This window comes from Centrocercus urophasianus, unplaced genomic scaffold (genome assembly GCF_019232065.1).
Source record: "Centrocercus urophasianus isolate 14NV4802_14NV808 unplaced genomic scaffold, USGS_Curo_1.0 seq_5, whole genome shotgun sequence".
Taxonomy (NCBI): domain Eukaryota; kingdom Metazoa; phylum Chordata; class Aves; order Galliformes; family Phasianidae; genus Centrocercus; species Centrocercus urophasianus.
The window spans coordinates 5862310-5886074 of record NW_024885088.1 but is presented as its reverse complement, the minus strand read 5'-3'; the positions used below and the strand labels follow the sequence as shown (position 1 = coordinate 5886074).

General features: G+C 37.7%; 1 protein-coding gene across 3 annotated transcripts in view; it reads right to left on the bottom strand.

The window, feature by feature from the left end:
- FBLN1 (fibulin 1) overlaps positions 1-23765 on the bottom strand; it is an 84270-nt gene that overhangs the window by 9145 nt on the left and 51360 nt on the right. For 2 of the 3 annotated variants that reach the window (XM_042835016.1, XM_042835019.1), the window contains exons 15-16: positions 16874-17016; positions 14780-14911 (exon numbers count right to left, since the gene is read on the bottom strand). In XM_042835016.1, the coding sequence (XP_042690950.1) occupies positions 14780-14911; positions 16874-17016 (275 nt within the window). Of the gene's footprint in view, positions 1-14779; positions 14912-16873; positions 17017-21847; positions 22299-23765 lie in introns of those variants that run through there. The other variant, XM_042835018.1, reaches the window with a different exon arrangement.

Below are 23765 nucleotides of genomic sequence, written 5' to 3'. Positions count from 1 at the left end.
TCCTCTCCTCTCCTCTCCTCTCCTCTCCTCTCCTCTCCTCTCCTCTTCACTACTAACCAAAAAATCTGCAGCAATTACACTTGCACTGAATCTGGGTCATTGTGTTCCTTACACCATTTGCAGAACACTGCATTTGCATTTTCTCTAGAGAAAGCTCCTCTAACAGGATTTCGTGGCTAGCCAGAAAGCAAAGCAGAAACAGTGAGCATGAACCTTATTTTCACATTGCCACTAGAAAAGGCTGTTTTGGGTTGGCAGAGAGAATTAATCATGTTTTCTGTTCTGGAGGCAAAGGTTGAAAAGATTTTCCACAGGGGAGATTCCTGATTCTATTCAAATGTTTATATTTGTAATTACACAAGAACAGCGCAAATATAAATTGCATCCATTTAAAAGTACTCTTCTTCAGAAAGAAATCCTCAGATCCCCCCACAGAATCAATTGGAGAAGTGTTAGATGAGTGGGCAAGGGATCAGGGGCTGGAGAGAGAGGCAATGGGTGCAGCTGATGACTGGGGAGCTGTACTTGTTGGCTGCTGGAAGAGGGGATCTGCTGAAGTAAATCTCCTCATACCTGAATATGTGTATGCAGGCCTGTGTTTTTGGGTATATATAAACATTGCACACTACCTCCAAATCAAATGCTGTTCTTCCCAATAACCTGTGAGCTACTCTCTGGGAAGTACAATAAATACACTTATCAAAAATGTCATCAATCCCATCAACAGCACTGCAAGCCTTATGTTAAGGAACAAGCACGGATTCTCTTTTCTTTTTACCACCTTCCCATCTTTTCCTCTACGCTGTGTTACAGTTACATTGTTCTGTTCTGGTCATCACATGCTGAAGGCTGGTATTCTTTGTGCTCATAACACACACACAGTCTCCTTCCTGTGATTCTTCTCAGGTGGCAAGTTGACTCAGCTTTTACTATCAGTTTGTATCCAAAGCATTGCTCTTTTCTCATTAGTACCAAACTTCACACTTGACATTACAGGCAAGTATTAGTTTAGCCATCTTTTCTGGCAATAAATGATTTACTTAAGAAAAATTTCTAGTTTTTTTTTTTACATTGTTTACTTGTATGATTTGTGGTCAACTAAAAACTGACCACAAAATGACTGAACTTGGGATGGATGGTGTGAAAGTCCTGAAGGAGCTTGAACTTGTGGAAAAAAAAGAACCAATTTGCTTTTCTGAATCTGCATTCTGTACTGAACACATTAATCCAACCCTAAATAGAACAAAACACACCTTTTGGTTCATTTTGTTTTAAAATAAACACTACGTAAAAAGTTACCTAAATAGCAAGGATGAGATTTTTGAAATACTATAGGTAGACAAACAAGTCTAAGCATATTTCGTTGTTCACTTTTCCTTCAAAATAACCACTCACAGCTACTACTTTTTTTTTTTTTTTGCATTTGCATTTGCATTTGCATCCTGGCCATGTATTATTAAAATCAACTTCCACAAAGCAGAATCTAACAGCACAATTGAGAGCTAGTCTTCATTCACTCTAATGAAAGTGGACATACTGACTATATTAAAGAAAAAAAAGAATATTTTGCATTACTTAGAATTAACTGAAATTTAATATATTAAATATGACATGAATTCTGTGTGGAATATGGCTCCATTAGAAAATACAGTCATAGATGGCAAAGGTTCTAAGGACTGTGAAAACTACAGAATCTCCCAGGATTCACATGGTAATTCTGTGTGTGATGAAGCTTCACCAGGCTGATGCACAGCCTGTTTTATTAGGTCTCTCACTCTGAGATTCCCAGGCAATTCCTAATCAAGTACTAGCCAGTGAGGCAAGCAGGAGAGCTGGGCTGAAAATTTGAGCAGGGTATTAGCATTAACAAGAGAAAGGTAGAAATACATACTAGAAGAAAAAGAAAAGAAAAAAAAAAAGTAAGATTTCTTATGCAGAATGTGATGTTTTGGTAGCAATATATTCATTTCTATTCCAGAGATTATGAACGAGATAAATAAAATCATAAAATTTTGCGTGAGATGCTTAAGAGCACAATGAAATCCATTTCCCCCCCATATTTCCTAATCTTCAGGATATGAGAATACAGATGTGATTGTCAGTGAAAGCTGAAGTCCATCACAATTTGTGGCCCTTTTGAAAAATATCACAGAAAGGTTCTTCACAGAAAGAAAATGTGCTGTTATACGGTGAGAGTTAGTGCTGTCCTTTTTGTTCAGATGGAACATCTCAGATGAATTACACCTACAAGACAGACCATTTCTCTACCTGTTTTCCTCGTCCTTGGAATGAACATTTAGAACATGAAATGATTATTTTATTGGGCTTTATAGTAACTTCCAAATAATCTCTACCTATGTCATGAAGTCCCATGTTTGGCTGTTCCTAGATCTCTAATTCTGTTTCCCCACAAGAAGCTCTCTGGTCTTTTTTACAGCTTTGCAAACATGAAGTCTACAAAAATAAAGCATTGCAGCCTCCTGGAATTTAAGGCTATTGTTTGGCTGTTAAAGGAAACTAGCCTCAAACATCTGCACAGTAGTTGTAATGTGCAATGAACTTTTTGTAGGTGAAAAGCATGCTTATGAGCTTCCCTTAAGCAATACAAGAAGGCCGTTCTCCTCATGTTAATGCAAGATCTGAACTATAATTTGAAATTTGCTTTTATCCTCAAGGCCTCTTGCTTTATACTGCTGGCCAAGATTTTCAAAATTAAGAGTAACACCTCAGATGCATCAGTGTTACTTAACAGCCTAGTCATCGTTTCAGAAGAGATGTTCAGGCAATTAGGAAGTTTATGGTTAGGGAAATGAATATTGCAGTGGCTATTTTAAAAGGCAGTGATGATAGGATCATTCCAGAAATGAGCAGGAAAAAAATCCAGCCATGAGTAAATGCTTCTTTGGATCAAACCACAGACAACACAGACAAGTTGCAGGTTAGGCTTGAATACCAGACTATATCAGTCTACAACATGTAAATACATATCTACTGTGTGAAGCAAAAACTACACAGGTCAATTTTTTAGGTTTTTTTTTTAGGGTTTTTTTTTTATTTTTTATTTTTTTTTTGGCTCTGTAGACCTCAATTCAAAGAATTCATGTTGAGATTTATAAGGAAAGGGTTATTTCTTCTTCAGTATTCACTACAAACACACAAACCTCATCAATAAGGTTGAAAAACAACTGACAGACTGGCTGCAAACAGAAGACATATAGTTTGAGCTATTTTATCCATTTTTTTTTCTGTCAAAATGTTTAAAGCTCTGCATGAATTAAAGCTTAATTAAACTCCATTCCTAGTAGCTTCTCTTTATTCTAAAAGTTTGTGTCAATGTAATGATTTCCAATCCTTAAATTACTTCTGTCAGCTAGTTACTGGAGTAGTTACTGACTCCTATACCATGCCTGAGTAGACGATAAGTGAACATCCTCTTGTATAATTCCTTGATATTGGATAATTCCTTGACTCCTTGATAATTCCAATTTGAAAATCTAACACTTCAGGTGTCACACATTAGAGAATATCTTACTGCATTTCACAGAGTAAATGGTACAAAATGTTTCTGTAGTAGCAATCTTGTCATGCTTTCAACAACACCACAGTCAAAATAACAGAGTAGCTGAGAATGGAAGACACTTCTGAAGACTGCCTCCTACAATTTCTTTCTCAAAGCAGTCACCTACAGCATGTTCCTCTTGGCTGTGTCCAGTCAGGTTTTGAATATCTCCAATCATGGAGACTTCAAGACACAACTTGTTCAAATGTTCAACTACCTTCATAGTAACAAAACAAAACAAAACAAAACAAACAAAAAAACCAACATTTTTTTCTTATGTGTGAATGGAAATTATAGTATTTCCATTTATACCCTTTGACTTGCCATTTCATTGAGACTACCATGAAGACTCTAACTCTATCTTCCTTATTCCCCTCATCACATCAATAAGATTCTCCCTGAGCCTTCTCTTATTCAGGCAGGACAGTTCCAGCTTTCAGAGTTTCCTCATACAGCAGATGCTCCAGTGCCTTGATCCTCTTCAGCACATATTTCTGGATTTTACCCACATCTGTCTTGTACCAGGACACAGCACTTCAGATGTGTCTTACCAGAGAAGAGGATCATATCCTTTAATCAATCTGCTGACAACACCATTCCTAATGCAGACCAGGAGGCTATTGCCTGCCTTTGACTCATGATAACAGTGTCCACCAAGACACAAAAGTCTTTTTCTCCAGAGCTACTTTGCAGCTTGTCAGCTTCCAGTTTGTGCTAGAGTATGAGATTATTCCTGCCCAGGGAAAAAAACTTTGCACTTCCCTTTACCAAACTTCATGAGATTCCTATTAGCCCATTTTCCCCAACCTGCAAAGGTCTCTCTGGGCAGCAGCCCAATTCTCTGGCCTATCAGCCACTCCTCACAATTCTGTGTTCTCTACAAACCTCTTAAGGTGCACTGTTGATACTTCATCCAGGTCATTAAAGAAGATGTTAAACAGTATTGGTTGATCCCTCAGATACACCACTAGTGACTGGCTGCCGGCTGGACTTCATGCTGTTGTTCACAACACTCTAAGCCTTGTAGTTTAGCTCTTTTTCAGACCACCTCACTATCCACATATATAGTCCACATTTCCTCAGGTTGCCTGTGAAGCTGTTGAAGGAGATAATGTTCAAAGTCTTGCTAAAGTTTTTAAAGCAACATCTGCTCTCTTCCTCTCTTTCACTCATCCAACAATCTCTATGTAGACAGCTTGTAGATTGATCAGGAACTGTTTTCCCTTCATAAACACTTGCTGAGTACTCCCAGTTGCCTTCTTGTCCTCAGTATATTTGAAAATAGCTTCCATGTGGATTTGCTCCATCACCTTCCCAGAGGTTGGGGTGAGGCTGACTGAGCTGTAGTTCCACAGAACCTCCTTTTGCCATTCTAGAAGACTGAAGTGATATTTGCTCTCTTCCAATCCTCAGGAACTGTTGATCACCACAGTCTTTTAAAAACAGTTGAGGATGGTTTTGCAGTGACATCAATCAGTTCCTTCAGTATTTGTGCGCGTACCCCAACAGGTCTCACAGACCCTTGGTAAGTCTAGTTTGTTTGAATGCTCCCTACCATAATCCCCCTTCAACAAGAACAAGGGTTTCTTGCTACAAACCTTCCAATTGTTCTGAGAGTCTTGTGACTCCTGAAGACCAGTCTTATCAGTAAAGAATGAGAAAAGAAGGCGTTGAATACTTAAACTTTCCCTATGTCTTTTGTCACAAGATTTTCTGCCCCAACTGGGGCAGTCTTCATTTTACTACTGATGAACTTGTAGAAGCCCTTCTTGTTGCACTTCAGCACAGAAGGCTGTGCCTCTGTAGGCAGTCTTACACGCAGTCCTCCACTCCCCTAGTTCATGACTGTGCCTAAAGGCACAATCTAGCTGTCAAATTGCAGGTATTTCCCAGTCCACCAGATGTCTGCTGACTTCAGAAGGTTAATGCACACCTTAGATTCCTCCATCTTTCAAAAGCTTAACAGACCTTTTCATTGTTTTTGTTTATCACTTTTGTGTGTGTATGTGAAAGCTATGTATATTTCTCTCAATTATTTGTGACAATAACAATGCAGACTCTTGCTATGTGGCATTCTATAGCTTTTTATATAATCTGCTTTATTAATAAGTGGATGTTCTTTGGAAAATGAAATATTTCATGGTAATCATCACTGCAGGCATCAAACCATACACAGAAAAATAGCTCTGAAGATATCATTAATCCTGGAACTGTCACACCTGACAAACATAAATACGGTTAAAGGATTCAGAAAACTCATTAATCAAAATGCTAGTACTGAAATAGATTTCCTCTTGCTTTGAAGTATATTGCCCTCACAACATTGTGAATTAGACCTTCATTCAAGTTTGATGGTAAGCATTTCATAAAAGAATAGATTAGGAGAATGAAGTTTAGAGCCCAACGTTTTCAAGGTTTCCATGCTAATGCAGAGCTGCTTCATAGGAGTGTAACTGCTGTACAAATCTTTGCTGAAGTATCTGGGACAAGATTTTGAAAAACATGTGCTTTTGAAATATTGTTCTCCCAGACCTTTGTTCAAATTCCTAAGAACTTTCAACTGGTGAGAAAACAAGTGCTTATAAAATGCTATAGAAGTAAGTTTGGAGATGTACAATTACATTTTCATAAGCCACATTTCTCTGTTGGCTTAAGATAAAAAATAGTAGTCCTATATCCTCCACCCCTTCTCTTGGATCAATACCTGAAAGATAAACAAAAATGAAATTTGCTATAGAAGCACTAATGCTGACAGAAGGGAAAAGGCCAGAGTATTTTTGCAAATGTAGACTGGAGATTTCCCTTTTGAGCATCAACAGAATTTCAGATCCCTTATTACAACATCAGTTTTTCCTACTGGGGAACAAAAAGGCAACAGCAATTCAGGTTTTGAAACAGTGAATACTGCACCAATAGCATGAACATGACTCCTAATGATGTGGGTCAGTTGGCGCAGCATTGACTGTAGTGGCACATTATTTCTGAATCAAGCAAAATGTCTGTCCTCAGGTCTGTTCAACAGTTTAACAGCACAGCTCAGAGACATACTGGATCCTTTTCCAAAAGATATAAAGGAGTATCAGATCTAGAGGAAGACACCCCTCAGAAAAGAAGAGCATGTAACATTGATAGCTATTGCTCACATGCCTAATATGTACACAGTGTCTCTTGGACAGAGTGATCATTTAGGAACCGTGTAAAGACAAGGTTCTCATTTAAAATCTGATCTCATAATTGTGTCTAACACTCTACAGGTACTCATGATCTCTGAAATTCTCACCTACTGTACAGGTCTTCCTTTAGTTTAGCTTAAATTTTTTACCTGCTTCTTTTTTTGTCTTTCATTTTATCTCTGAATAAAAGAAAATTAAGAAAGAAATTACAGTAAATGAGTTGCATTTCAGCTTGTACCTAAGAAAACAGGATCTTTTTGCCTTCTTCAGCAGATTAGAAATTTGGGATTCAATTTATTATGAACTGTATCCTTCAACTACTCAACAAAGTTGTTTCATTAACACTTGGGCTTCTCTAGAAAGCCTTGATTGCTGAAATGCATCAAATAAAGAGGCAATAAAGAGGGCCTCATGGTATTAATTTATTTTTGGCCAGAAACAAATGGTAAATGTTTTCAAAGCTATTATCTGTCATGTTGGATCACATGGAGCCTTGGTATTATGAAAGAATTAAAAACAACCTTTGATTTTACTGAGGTTTGGCTAGTTTACAAATACTATGATCTTTATTAAGGATACCAAATAACTTCAGAGAGATGCGCTCTTAACTTGGTTTGGCAAACTCAGAGTGCTTTTAGATCTCTGGTTTGCCTTCCAGCCAAAACTTGCAATGGCTTTTAATGTTGACAATGCTGTGAAATCACTCACGCCTAAAATGCAATAACTGTACTTGAGGTAGTCTCATTAAAAAATAGTTTCCACCATAAATATTTTAATCCTTCCTATTCCTCCTTGGAGAATGCATCACACTTTGTGTAGTATAAGAATCTTATGTATTACAAAAACAGGTGGAGAAACGTTAAGGCTGAATTGAAAATCAGACTTTGAAACTATTCAAAATTACATATATCAGCTTCCTGATACTTTATTTTCACAGTCCTTTTTACTCGAGGTTTAATGCCCATCACAGTAACACCTAAGTGCTTAACATGCATGTAGTTAGTCCATTAAGGGAGAGTGGCTGAGTTTACCCAACCTCATCTCATTACTGCATTATTCAGTTTCAGCCAAGTTGTGATACAGTAATATAACCATGGCACCTGGGCAGCTAATTTTTGTAATCCTAAACATTTCTTGGCAAAGAGCCACATTATGGCATACAGCATGCTATAGCTCTGTGATTCAATCTATCAAGGAAGAAAATGTACCTAATCCTGAGGATTTGCCATGAAAGCCTTTAGATAGCTGCTCAGTCATCATGTAGAGGCAACAGCTCTGCTGGCATTATTTGCAGAATTTTTCATAAAAGATAATTTCTGAATGTAAATGTGGATTAATCCCTGACCAAATTCAGAAAATAAGGCTGAAATAAGAGGTCACCACAACATTTGGCCCCTTTAAAAATAAAACTGTTCTTTTTATATGTGCCATGCATTTTTGCATCATGTAGGGAAAGATTTACGATATACTTTGAGTATCTTATCTTCTGTCTCCAGCTTTTATAGGGTGTAGGAACTACTGCAAGAGTGAAATTCCTACTATGAACACACAAACTCAGGAGCACCAGCTAAAGTAGCTTAATGTGCTAAACAAATATTTCACACTTGGAGATCCTCAGAAAAGCAGGTTTTCAAGTACTCTTTAAACTGGGTCAAAGCAAGAGGAATTCTATAATATGTTTCTTGGTACTGGATTACAAATGTGGCTTTATTCACTCATTCATATAATATTTCTGCCCAGAGTTTGAAATTAATACCAAAAAATGCATGCTACGCAATGTGAGCCAACAACCTTCAGCAGTCCCTTTAGCTCTTCTCTGACTCAGTCACTTTCTCTCCCAAGCTGGCAGGATCTATGCTTCATGCAGCAGCTCACAAAACTTTGTCAGAGTTGCAGTATCATTATTTATTTTATTATTATTTTATTATTATATTTTTATTATATATTATAATATTATATATTTTATTATTATTCTGGATCATGAAAACTGTAATCAAAGGAGGACTGGATTAATGCTTTTGTAATACATTACATCTTCCCACCCAACGGATGAAATGAATATTGATCACAGAAAAGTGGGATTAAGCAGATACCTTCAATGTGCTGGAGCAAAATCTGGCCCTAGGAATGACATTTGGTTCCAGCACGAGACTCATTCTCACCAGAAAAGAACTTTCAGCAATTCTCAGCTGTGAAATGAAAATTCACCTCCTGCTAGAGATGCCTGCTTGCCTCCAGAAGAGCTCTGCAGCCTACCATTTTTTCTGGAGGGAAGGGAGGGTTTTGAGAGATCTGACTACAGCACAGTGCAGTCAGCAGCATCTGAGAAGGGCAGGTTCAGGCAATAAATCTAGGATCCCATTTACCAAATAGCTTCTGGGCTCCCAAGTTGCAAATGCATAGCTACTAATTTTGAGAGGGCAAGCGGGTATAGAAAAAAACTTGCAAGATATTCTGTGCAGAGGGGCTCCTATTGTGAAAGGGGCAAGCCTGGCTACAATTAGAACAAAAATACTGAAAGGGCTTGTGTCTTTTTTAATGTAAGGCTGCAAGGGCTTGTCTAAAAACCTGCTGAATTATGTCACTGCTCTGTGTGCTATTTGTGAATGACTGGACAGCATCGTTTTTGTATTGCCAGACACCATTGTTGTTTCATGCTAATGACATTATAGTCATGACAAAAGTTGGCTATTGTTGCTTACTTTCCAGTAAGAGTATCCACAAGGGAAGATAACGTATGTGCTGAAATCCTTGCCCCTGCAAACACTGCATCTCTGCTGGACACTTCGGCTCTGCCTTCGCCTGGGCTCAATTTCAGTGCAGCAAAGCAGCTGTAGGTGAGTTGCTACTTTCAGCATTACTTCCCTGCCAGAAAGCCCAAATCAGTCCAAGGATCTCATTATGCTAAATACTGTACAAAGGCACAGTAAGAGCCAGCCAGCTTCTGGCTGAAAGGTAAAGAGAGCAGAGAAACAGCATACAGAGGCAGAGAGAAATGTGAAGGCACTTGCCTGGCACTTCAGTGTCCCCTGTCAAAGGTCAAAACCCATGTTTAGTAGCCCAACGACTGAATTTAACAGGCCACACAAACACGCACATGCTGACTGTGAAAACACTTTGCTGTAACTGGGAATAGACAAATTGCTTGTGAGATACTGAAGTGTCTTCGTGCTAAGGGCAGGTTTGCCCAAAAGGAAAAAAAGTGTTCAGTTTCCTACTTCCACATCCAACCAGTATGGGATCCTGCAAGCACAATAACATTTGCCATCTATTTTTGGTTTACCTTTGACTCATTTTTAAAACGTTTCTGTCCAGACTCTGGAATATACTAAAGGATCGTGGTATTATAGTGAAAATTAGACTACCAATAAATCCAGTGTTGCAACACCAGTAGTTAAGACACTCTCTGTAATGGTTCAACAGTCACATCACACATCATGAGCTATCGCACATGATGAAGAGCCTGGAAAGGGGACAGAGTTCGGCAGTGGAACCCTTGCAAATGTAACTGACATCATTGTCTTTTGCTATTTGGTGGCAGAGAAGAATATAAATGACAGGAACGATGATAAATTAAACTTCCTCAAATAATTGTTTTAAGTAAACCATAGAACAAATCCTAGATCTCACTGCAAGCTGAAAAACACGTTCAGTAGCACAATATAAATGATACCTCCAGTAACAATACCATTTCAAAAATATGAATGCATGTATATACCAATCACTATGGAGAGTAGTAGTGCATATCTGTAAAATTATAAGCAACTGATGATATCAGCACATTCAAGCACCAGCACAACACCCCTGGGAAGCTCTCCTAATTGTATTGGCTCTGGATTGTGCTAAGAATAGTATCATTCTGCTTAACAAGCAAAAAAATATAGGCTTATGTTGCCATCAAATGTGGTGGGGAAGATTTCATCCTGCCAACAGTACTTTTAGTTGTATTAAGAAGTTTTAAAACTTTCCTGATGTTTACCAGACTACAAGGTGGTATTACAGTCACCTAAGGAAATGAATGCATAGCTGTGGGCAAAAATGTTTTATAGTATCTGATAATACCTTAGGCCTTAATAGGACATTTTTGTACAGGTTGAAAATGCATTCTTCATTTTTCACTGACAGCTGGTTAAAGGAGGAATGCAGTGAGAAGTCTATAAAAGCTTTAAAAAAAAACAACAAAACTGGATAGGTCTGAGCTTCTTTTTTTCCACCCATGCTAACAAATGATGTGCAGTTGTTAACTTCAAGTTGAATCTTTTGGATTCAGTGGCCCCTTGGCCTGTAACGACACCAGGCAACAGAGAGCTTAGCACTTTTGGTACAAGGAAAGAAAGGAGTCTGGCATTCTAATACAATTGGGTAGAAATATTGGAAGTAACTGTGAGCACAATTCTTTTTTTTTTCTCTTTTTTTTTTTTCTCAGATTTCATGAAGTCTATGTACTGCCACCCCAGCAGGCTGGCTTTTGTTCCCTCTGTTCCATTGGAAGATACTTTTTGTTCCATTGGAAGATACTTTCTCTAGGGCAGAATAGCTAGTTGTTGCAGTCAGTGCTTACTTCTTTTGGCTCCTCTGCTGCTGCTGGTCATTGATTCCCGTTTGATATATTTTCTTTCTTTCACTTTGCAATAGTGTCCTTGTCTCCTTCATCTCCTATCTTGGTGGTGGCTCCTCCTACAGCTATTTCGGGAAAGCTTGTACTTTATTCTTCTAACCTAAATCCTTCCTTTGTTTCCAGTGCTCTTTTTCCTTCCTCACAACCTGCTCCTACACTCCTCCTATGACCTCAGCTCCCATCTCTTCATCAGCAAATCACAAACTAGACTGATCGGTCATTCTCCATCCAATCCTACATATTTCTCAGCTTCTTTACATCTTCTCTTTGATGGCTCAGTGTCAACTTAATGGGATAATGACTAAAACTGATGATCTGACTCTCTTCAGGCCATAATTTTCTGTCAATGCCTACGTCCTCGCTTTCCTTCTGAAAATCCATCTTTCACAGACCCTCCCTCTCTCTAAGCATTTTTCCAAAAGAAAGCTGCATGTTTTCATTTTTTAATGTTACACTTACAAGACCATATTGTTCGTTTCCATTAACACAAACACGGCTTAAATGCAGCTACTCCTGCAGAGGTTTTCTATGCTTACTCTTGTAGAAAATGGTGATCTAATGGCGACCTACTTTCCATTATAAGATAAAATAGCTTTGATATTCTGATAATTTCTCCTGAAACATTACAACAGAATGAAAGATGAACCTTAGTATTTTTACCCATGCATCTATAACACATTATCAGGGTACATGCATTCTTTCCTCCGTATTTTAAGAAGCAAAGAAAAGTTTTAAAAGAACCTGAACAGATTGTCCATTAGTGGTCATTAAGAAGTTCAGATATGCTTTCCCAGAAATCAGAAGCATATGAACTGATGATTAGAATAGTTGAGTCATTATTTTTGGAGAAAAATTTCTCAATACTCATCTGTTATAACACTGGACGCTGGATACACAGCTAGTTTGGCATTTGCTCTGCTAAATTCCGTATTTTACATTCCCATAGTTTTTACATTCTTTTAATTTAATGGGATAACCAATAAATCTTTCTGATATCACCTACATCTTTCCTCTTATTCCATCATTACGCAAAATCTTCCCCCTTTTCTAAAAAGGGAGTTAGCATAGTTAATTCCTGTAGACTAGGATGCAGTCTTATTTATTTATCTAGCAGACTTCTACATTCTGATTCTTATTAACAAGAAAAGTGATATTATGATGGGAACAGCAGAACTGCTGATGGCACAATTATTTGCAATCCTATTTCCACCAGACAACATGCTGTCCTGAGCCTCCATGGGCAGGGCTTAATTTTTCTTTTCTGCTGCAGGCAGTTTACTTTGCAGCTTCCATCCATTAATCTTGAAGTACTTTTACATAGAGGAATTAATTAAGATTCTTACATACAAGAATTAATTAAGACAGTAGGCATGTTATATCATCTCCATTTTGCACATGGGGGAACTGAGGTGATGAAACTGTTGCCCAATTCTTCCGTAGAGCTGTATTTGGGCATATATCATATCCTTTCAACAGGGAATATCTCTCATTGTGAGGCATATATCCAGTTTACCAAGTAAAATACCATTGACATGCAGTCCTATTATTCAAAATGGAAACATTTCCCTCAGGCAAATGCCTTAGCCAGTCAAGTTTCTAAACACATCCTTCTTTCTTATTTCAGACAGAAAGAAGCACATAGCACAAAAAGCAAACTACTGTAACTACTGCGGGATCTGATAACATTTATACTGTTTTAAAGAATCAACCCAGTTCTTGAAATCTGTAATCTTATCGTCCTGCTTTAACAGACTCTCCCTCTTTCTCAGCATTCACATGTATACCTCTGTTTGATAAAGAAAGAAATATAAACCTAATGACTTGTTTTATCTACAGTTCGTAATACCTTTGTACAGCTGACACTGTACTATCATGCTTCTGAAATGCAACAGTGCCACCTTCAGATCATACTGAATATGGCTTATCACAAAATTTGTGGAAGAACAATGATTTTTGTGTCCATCCAGACAAATACTGCTAGCATGCCTAGAAGCATGTGTCTAAAGCTGAGCAAAACTTGCACATTCACATGCTGAAGCACAAATGTTCACTGGGAACTGTCATCCTTTATTTTCATAAATAAGCATTAATATAGTGCAATCAAATATCACTTTTTAATAAAGCACACCTGCTACCTAGATTGCTCCAAAATTGATGCCTCCTGTTTATTTCCACGGAAGCTACAGCAAATACAAAGAGCACGGTAGCAGCATTTGATAGAACAAATTCTCAACTGCAAAACACTATTTTTCAGTGCAGTCACCACCATTAATTATGCATTTTTTTGCCAGCAGTGAACAAGAGCCTGCATGCTGCACTTGTAAAAATCTGCACCCGTGGAGGTGACCCACTGTACCAGTCACTACTGCTGAAATGCACCACCCACCGCCTCACTGTGCTCACATCCACTGTTTGGTCTCCACAAATGTTCAGCAAGTGTTAATGAACCAACAGGTCCCATTTTTTCCACATGGTGGAATTCAATGACACCTTCCACATCAGACGCCATTTTTCCGGACTGCCCCTCTGCTGCCATCTGTTGTATGGCAACAAAATGTAACGGAATAATGGTGGAAATGTTCAACCCTTGTTGCCATGCCTCCAACATCTGCTTCTGACATTGTGGGCCAACATAATAAAACTGGAGGCATTACCTTCAGAGCAGCCCTCGTATATTCATTCTCTCATCCCAAGGAGCTCTGCTCTGGAAGAAACCTTTCATAATATGCAATCCCACGTTGTCCCGCAGCCTCTCTCTCCTATGTGATGAGTTGCAGGTCTAGTACATGACTACACACACACCGGTAAACCTCCCCTCTGCCAAAATGAGGCTGGAAATCAAATGTCTATGATTCATTCTGGTTTTCAAATTTATTGTAAAGCACGGCATTTGACAGATCCCTTTTACCTTCAACAGAAAGTGATATTAATTTACACTTGAACTAGCCTGTTATTTAACATTAAAATAGGGAACAGATTCAGAAAATTTATTCTGGAAATAAAAATTTAATTATTATCCAAAAAAACCTTGATGCTATGCTGTTTAAACAAGAAAGAAGAGTTAATTAAATTTACAGTCTCTCTGCTGACAGACTATCCGCTTTACATTTGGGTTGCTGATAATAGCCAAATCCCATAATTTTAAAGCTAAGTCATTTGCATTTGCAGTTAATTCTGAAAAAAAAAAATAAAAATCTAAAATGCTTCTGAAATTATGGTTTAGGCCAATTATGTTAAGAACATTTTTTTTTTTTTTTTTTTTTTAAAGGTTATATGAGTACAAATCAGTCAGACTGGACTGGAGAAAGAGAACATTAAACCAGTGGAGCCTTGAGAATCAAGGTGTGAAGGAATTACTCAAATCTCTGACATTGTTCTACAATATTACTGAAATATGAAACTGTATTGTACGTAGAAATGACTACTCACCCACTGTCATACCATCCATGTAACGCTTGATGATATCAAAGGATTCTCTTAAATTTCCTTCTGTTATGTCAAATATGATATCTGCCTGGTTGGCCGGATATGTAGGTGTAATGGCACGAAGAAAAATAATCTCTGCAAATAAAAGGTATCACAGAATATACTGAGAAGTAATGAAAATATCACTGAGAAACCCAACAGCATTTGATACAAAATGACTTATTCTCAAAGCCAGTGGAAGACTAATATCTCTTTCTCTTTCCTTCTCATTTGTCTTTTAAAATGGAAAGAAAGAATTTCTGTGGGGATGAGAACATTCAGATGGATTTATTTTCTCCCCCTGTATCATCCAAAAAGCCCTGAAGCCAAAACACTTTTACTTTAGAGTCCAGAAAGATCACTCTTAGAAGTGCATCAGACCTCTGGCATGTACATAAAAAGGACAGTGCTAAGGATCCACAGGGTGGGGAGAAGAGGGACCAAACAGGTAGACCTTCGAACTCTCATTATCTTAGGCAGTTACACAAGGTATCAGTATTACAAACTGTAGAGTCTTTTTAAGAATTGGAGGAGGAATTTAGGTCCAAATAAATAAATAAATAAATAAACTATTTTTCAAGCCTTACGTGAGGGAGATAAATTTTATTATTCACATTATTATCCTTGCTCTACAGAAGATAAAACCAAAGCATGGATCTGTAATAATTCACCTAAGGCCATGCAGTGAATTACGGCTCAGGATTGTCTTCTGGGCTCTGGTATTACTCTCAGATTGCTAAGTCTTATATCTTGTTATTAAATCATGATGACTACTGAGCAAACTGCTTGGGAAGAGTCCTGGGCTAAATCCTTAGCTCTGCTGCCTGTACACCTGGTAAAACAGATGGAGTGTGTATGGTAATAAAGGTGGCTATGGAGCATTCCTCCATTTTCTGCAAAGTGGGGCCAGCTAAGGCAGGCAGCATGCACAGTACTCTTTAGAGCAGACCTCTGCATCAAAGTTATTGGTGTCTAAATTGAACAGGGATTGGGATGTCTCTTGCCCTACTCAGTCCCTACCTGGAAGGGACTGAGAGTGACTGATAGAGACATGAAGAATCAGCCTTGGCTTTGATTTAGGACAGTTTCCTGAAGAATCAAAGTTGAGACTATGGGTGGATAAGAAATAGAAATTTAAGAATGATCTTCCTATTCTCCCTCCCTTTCTTTTCTCCCTGTGTCTTCATCACACAGTAAATTGACGAGTGGTTCATCCTATAAAGAAGCCGAGATGAAGGCAGTCATTCCACCTCTTGATGCATATAAAGCTGCCTCAAAGTGAATACAAATGGCAAGTAGCAAAAGACTGATTCTTTATATGTGAATTAAGCAAAGTGAGTGTAATCCTTCTGGAACTACAGGACATAAAGGCTTTCAGGTACCATGGAAAATGAAGGAATCAAAGAAATACCCACTAAAGTGCATCACATGGGGATGGAAAACTCTTTTTGTTCACTGGGATGTTTTTTGAAAATCTTAGCTTAGAAAGCTTTCTGGCCAATCCTTCCCTTCCTTTATTTTATAGAATTTTCCCTTCATTTTATATCTAGAAAATGTACACTAATTTTTCAGAGGTCAAAAGCCAGCAAATCACAGTTCTTGATGTATAAATGCATACTACATTTTCTGATTTAGGACCTACATGGAGACAAAGGTCATATCCTTGGAACAAGACACTTGCCAATAGCTTGCAACAGACTGTAAACAGATGAGAAAAGTATAAGGAGTACCTACTTCCTACAGTAAAATCTGCAAGAAGGAAGAAAAAGCAATGGGGCACACTGCTATTATGTGAGTAAATGTGGTAAATTAGACTTCAGGCTCAGTATTTCCTTAGACTGATATGTCGTATGAGTTAGAGCTCAGATTTGCTTTTTTGCCCCATAAAATTAAAACTCCTGGATATTGAAGGTTTTAATTAAATGAATAGTACACTATAATTTTGAACTGTGCAAACATTTTACTGCACTGGTAGTTAGTCTGGCTTTAGGCAAGGATTTCCGGTGGAGGTTTTATACGCTGTAGTCTATTAAATGGAGCAAGGAACAAACCGCTTACCTTCAGGTCTTGTAAATTCTCTGAATGTGGGTAGTGAAATGACAGTGTGGGAAATTGTGTGGACTGGATCCAGCACACAGTTGACATCATTTGGTCGACAAGATTTAATGCAACGGATAGTATCTGTCTTTTCAAGTCTGACACTAAGAGAAACAAGAGAGAGATGCATATATGTTCTGAAAATTATTTTTTTGTGTGTTTTGCAATCCAGGGAGCTAGAACCTGGATGCAAGTACTCATCCAGCTCCTCAAAAGCATTGACAAAAGCAGATTAGCAGAATTGCTAGTCCATGGGGAAAAAAAAGCACACACACACACACACAAAAAAAAAACAAACAAAAAAACAAAAAAACAAGAAAAGAATACCGACTAAGAGTTCCAGTCAAAATCACCTCAAACCCATTTCATCAAGTCCGGTGTGTAAAATTTGGGAGAACTGTAGTATAAGATACCATGTAAAGTCGCCTTACAACAGAACCAGGTCCTCAGATGCATTGCTTTGGTATGGTCTCACCAATTTCAGTAGACCTACAATTATTTACATAAGCCTCCTTCTATTCAATTTCATATCAGTCATATAAAGCAGAAACAATTGTTCCCATTCTGGAAATCTGGCAGGATATCTCAGAAAGTTCCACTTTTTTTTTTCTTTTCCCAATATTTTGTGCAGCAAGAAACAGAAAAACCTCTCTTCAGTCTTTTTCATACACAACCCTTTCCATGTAAACTGAGAAAATACAGAGAAATGGAAACTGGAGGAGGTAAAAGTTAACCACGTTATTCAAAACCTCAAGGATTGAATTCTAAGTTTGGGGAAATGGAAAGGGTCATTCCATATTCTATCTCAACCAGCTGCTCACTCGGCCTTGAAAGTCTATTAAAAGTTAAATGACTTCTTCTCACCCTTGTCCACCAGAGTGAATTTAAAGTCACTTACAGTTCAAGAACTTCACACAATACCCAGTCTGTGTTCATGAAAGATGAAAGGGCTGTGCTGGGACTTACAATGTGGCTAAGCCCCACAAATGATCTCAACTTTGACCTGCCCATTTCTTCATATTTCTAAGTAAAAGAAAGAAAAGACTGCAGTGTCAGAGCGAGGGAATTAAAAGATTAAAAGAAAGAAAAATTCACTGAGAAAATGGGAAACAAAAATGGAAGCCTCTAGAAACAAATGGTTCTTGCTCTTTTCAAAATGCGTTACCCAAGCCCACACCCAGAAGCCATCTTTTTAAAGTGTTTCAAGGGCCTTTACGGTTTTATTAATAATAAAAGGAAATCATGCTTCAACAAATGTGAACTGGCATATTCCAAGAGACGGGAATGAAGCTCGATTAATTTACGTCTGCTGGTTTGTTATTCTCATTCCGTAGTTGAGAGTGAGAAGTGAAGCTAGAGAATGGAGATACAGATCAAGGGAGATCCTTTACTTCCTATCCTTATTCAAGTACAAAATTTCAGGATTTCCTAAACATTAGAAGAGAACAAGGCTTTCTGCTGAAATGCCTCATGATGGCATTAATTCTGCATATATGGACATTGTCTATCCTACAACAGCAGATTGTACTCTCTTATTTTAAAACCCAGCTGCCAAATTAGGAAAGAATTTCCAGCAGCTAAATGACCCTACATCTCTGCAATAAAGAAGAGATAAATTGTACAGACTATTTCCAGTGGTCTATTTCAAAATACATAAGAAATAGAACAGAGGTAATGTGCATCAACCATGTATATTTCCCTCTCTTCCTCTTTTTTTTCCTACTGTGTATATGGGAGTTTAGTGGATGTTTACACATACACAGACATACAACAAATAGAGTCTTTACTGTGCAGGGGTCATAACAGCTAAGTCAGGCTAGTTTTACTTCCAATAGCATGCTTAAGAATCCTGAAACATTTAACTGAAAGTACTCTTTGCTTTACATAACATATAAGGAATAACAATGGGGTCTTCCAAAGGTTTGAGGGGCACCATTAACCAATGGCTTGTGTAATTCATTTTAGGCTTTTACAACTAATGAAGTACTGGTACAATACATACAGAATTTTAAATTCTCAAAGCTATTGTTGATATGAGGATTTGTACGCAAAACCATTCTGGTGGGAGTGTATGAAGTTTTCAGTGTCACAGTACTTTTGCTCCTTCCTGGAAGGGAAAGGAAGCTTTACCCTCAACCTCAGCTTGAACATTTGACAAATGAAAATGTTTCTGAAATTCTCAGCCAAAAAAGTCATTAATTTGTTTACAATTAAGCCTTAAGTAATATATGTGTTCATAATTCTACCTTCTGATTCACTAGAATAAAGTATTCTGACATGAATTAGGTACCCCGTGTGTACCTAGGAAACAGAAGATCACAATGACCAGAAGTGATCTTGTTAGCAACTAACTAAAGCCAGTGCCTAGATCCTTCCAGCTTGCAATTACATACATGGCAAGGTTTTTGTGTCCTCTCTATTTATTTGCATCTTTTCTCTCTTTTCTTAGAAATTGCTCAACTTTTGTGTGTGTGCTCCATTCACACTGATGAACTTAAGTTTGTGCTTTCATTTTCTACTGCCTAAATTGTCCTTCTCTGGTGTCCTTTCTTTTGCACTCAGTTTATCCAGAATGCACTTGGTAACACTTTGCTCTTGCAATGGTTTGACTGCACATATTTAGGAATCTTCTTGAACAATGTCTTTGTTCATTCCAAATTCTGAATATTTACTACTAATGATGTGCTCTGCCCTTACACAAAATTTGATATTTTAGCTAGCTGAAGATGTCCACACCCTCCAACCTACATGTGGGTGCTATGATAGGCAAAATTTATTTCTATATGCTTTATTTATTCAAATCTTTCCTTGAAGTTGCGTTCTCTGTCACAAATTGGAATGTTGGAACAGCTATCTCCTCCAGATTTTTTTTTACTTAGAAAAGAAAAAAAATAAGAAATAGCTCAGTTGCATTGATTGTTTTACATATAATGCTTTCCTGAATACAGTTTTTTTTCTTTCTTCTTGAGGTCTGGTGTCTTTCATTTTCATATTCTCTTCTGGATTCAGTGAATAAGTTCTTTGGAACGGGAGCCCTGATTTCATTTGGAAAGACCCACACACATAAGTTGCGCTATATGATTACATCTTCCTGGAAGTTCCATCTATGCTGCAGCATCTCTGTATTCTTGAGTTAATTGCTGAATGCAATGAAATGATAAAATATGGTAGAATTTTACAACACTGAGGATCAGATTCTTACACTCTCTTCTTTTCCTGCCAAATAAACATAAACTGATGCTTGCTAAAACAAATGTTATTTTTGAATCTTTATCCTACTTAATTATGGCCTCGTAATGAACTGGCAGCCAGAGGACATTTATATGCAAGCATCTTCTGGGGCTGCAAGAAATCCCATTAGCTGAAGTAGAATGGGATTGTGCTTTCAGCATTTAATGTGGGGACTCTATCCCCACTGGCATCTTCCGGAAGCTTTATAAGTATGCATCAACACTCATTAAACATTGGCATTCCTCGTTGAAATTAAACTCCTGTGAGCCAGCTGGGATAAAGCTTATCCCAGCTTTAATGTGAGTTATATGTAACTATTTGGCAGAGTGCTGCAATCATGTCCCCGTCCAGTCCATGGTTTACAATGAGCCTAAGAGCCAACAGCTTGCAGCTAATCATAATCATATCAATCATAGAATGGCTTGGGTTGGAGGAACCTGAAAGATCATCTAATTCTAACCCTGGCAGGGCAGGGTTGCCAACCACTAAATCCGGCACTGGATCAGGCTGCCCAAGATCTCAAATAAAGAAATTCCTGGGTCCAGGTGAATAAGATTTGTGAACTTGATTTAGGAGGTTTCCAGTTTCTAACCTTGTATCTTGCCGGCTCTTTGTATTTACATAGGTAGATGTTCTCAATATGTATTTTGACCCTGATTATTCCTCATTCATCTGTCAACTGACTGTTCTGTCTGTGTAGAGAAATTGAGCCCAGGATGTTGTCAATGAACACTGATTTGTAGATCATCTGGGACTGAGCTTTTGATATGTATCAATACAAGAACTGAAGAGTAAAATAATTCCTCTTCCAGGTCAAAGTACAAAAGGATTTAAAAAAAATAATCCAGTTGTATTGTCTATACAGCTCTTGATATCATAGAAGTAAGGCAAGAAAGATTTGGATATTAGAATTCTAGCTGACTTTTGAAGGCTGCTACTTTGTCAGGTAAAGTCTTTAGAGTTTCAAATTTACCAGCTTTCATTTGAATGTCAGAGAAATTAAAACATTATGAGATTAATATCTTATTCAAATATTCCTGTTGATACTTCTCAGGACATAACCTGTGAATCTCTGCTACTAAATGTTGCTAGGAGTACCTGGCTATTTTGTCATCATTAGTTGTACAATTAAATGGAAATTCTACAGAAAAGAGGATGAAAAAATGTCTAAAATACATCTTATTTTGAGGAGATTCTTTTTTATATTATCCTGATAAGACGGAAGTGAGATTTGCACCTGGTGTGTACCACCACAGGTGCACTAGCTACAACACAGCAGTGACAACTGGTGCAACTTGAGAATCTGGCTCCATGCTTTCACAGCAACTTCTGTGCTGGGGCGTCTCTGAGATGCCAAAGCCCTAATTTGTGCCATTTTGATTCACTTTGATTATATATATATATCCCATATGATGAAACTCTTTAAATTTGTTTCAGTAAATTATGTATCTATTTTGTTTGTAATATTTAGACCTAAGCATATGGAGTTGTGTCTTTTCAGATGACACCAACACCCCTATTGAGTGAAGCAACTTAATAGTTTCAGTCTTCAGAATATTCAGATAATTACTTCATGTGCACTTATTTCTGCTTTTTATATTAATGCTCAGTAGACAGAAAATCTCTCAAAATTGGGATGTTCAGTGATGGGGGAAAGTGAAGAACTATAATGATCGTGGTAAATAAAATGCAAGTGCAGCATGCAACAGATGAACTAAAACTTTATTAAAATTGGAGGGAAAAAAAAACAAGCTACTCTCAAGAGAAGAAATGTAGTCACTTATGCCTGTAAGTTAGAGATCAAAGCTGTGCAGAGACAAAGACAAAAAGTTTGGCAATAAATGTGTTGACAGTTCCATGGCGGGTAAGTTGCATTTGAATTGTCAGAAGAAGGTCTCTGGGCTCTGTGATTTGCCGCTGCATGACCACAATGCCACTGTGGTTGTTCACTTTTTTTGTGGTGAAAAAACCCTCCTGGTTCCCGCTGATGATGGACAGCAGTATTTTATCCCCAGGGACAGCATTGGAAGGGCCCATGCGGAAAATGTCGGTGGGTACTTGAATGTTGGTAGGAAAAGAGAGGTGATAGTAGGTTATTCTCAGAGGCAGGCTCTGGCACTCCTTATTTTCATTACAAGGCAAGCGCTCACAGCGACTGCAAGAAAAGTGAGAACACAAGACAAGAGGAAGATTAGCGTACATTCAGCAAGCGTGATAGGAAAGCAAGGGCAGTGGGGATGGGAAAAGATATGTTGACTTGCATACTGTATCCATTCTTCAGCCTGGCAGCTCAGTTATACAGCAAATGGACATTTATTAAATAAGGATGAACTTGTCTGTAGTTAGTGCTTTTGAAGGAGGGTTGCCATTTTCGGAAGTGTTGCTCTTTCTTTGCAAACACAGATGGACTGGGTCTGGCACCTCAGACTATACTTTTTAAGAAGAACATCAGGTTTTTTTACCTTTAAGTTTTACTATCTTTTTGATTGGGTATACATTAAATAAAGGAGATGATCCTAGGTGACTGGTGAGTTGGCTGTGTTTGGATGTCCTTTTAGGGTTGGCTTTTAAGGCTGATCAAAGTATTCTGAAAACAACAGTGTAGGTTTAGAAGTAGAGCTGTAGAAGGCATTGATATTTATTAGAGAAGAGGCACTATAGATACTGCACTGTGTACATTCATTATCTGACAGCATTCAGGAGAACATAAAAATTGATGCCTTGCTATATGTTCAAGTTTACTTGCTTTAAAAACAAACTTTCTTCCTTCTCCTGAGATGGCAGAGTGTTTCTCTGTGTCATGAACAGAATCAACCTAAGTCATTTTAACACACTCCTAAGCAAGAACTGAAAAAATCCAACAGCCTGATGTCTCCAGCATATACACTACATTCAGTACACTCTTAGGCAGGATCAAATCACAGGAATGATACTCATGAGTGAGGAAATACTGGTCTGCTAATGCTGTTGCTGAGCACTATATTATAGCAAAAAATCCATCTTAGTAAAAGAGATCACCCATACAGGCTGGCAAACATTGAACTCAGTCCCAGTGTCAGCACCAGAAATCCAGATCTTCATGAAAGGAAGGAAAAAAATCTCATCCTTTCCTGCTACTGAAAGAAGTAAAGTTGGATTTGAGAAGCGTTTAGAATATTGCATAAAAGGAAAGATTATATGAATTTCAGATGAAAAATATGCCCAATTCATCAAATTAAAATTGGTATCCAAATATGCTCTTTGATAAATAATGGAAGTAGAGGTAGACAGACAATTAAGCTGGATGTTGACTTCACGAAATTTCAGGAAGATCAGGTTATGAGCACGGCTCCAAATCTGCCTCACAATAGCTATGAATCAATGAAAGTATATACAAGAATCTTAGTACAATATTCAGTCCACATGCTGAGATTTTGGAACCTAACATGCTTATTCATTTCTTTACAAAGGAATGCTCCAGCCAGAAAGGACAGTTTGCTTCTTATTCCCTCACAATGTATTAAGAAATCTGACTGTCTATTTCATTTATTTTATTTTGATATACAAAATTAAGCTTTTATCAAAAATATCTGGTATCAAAAGAACTGTGGCTCATTATATGCAAAATATGCATTTTCAAAAA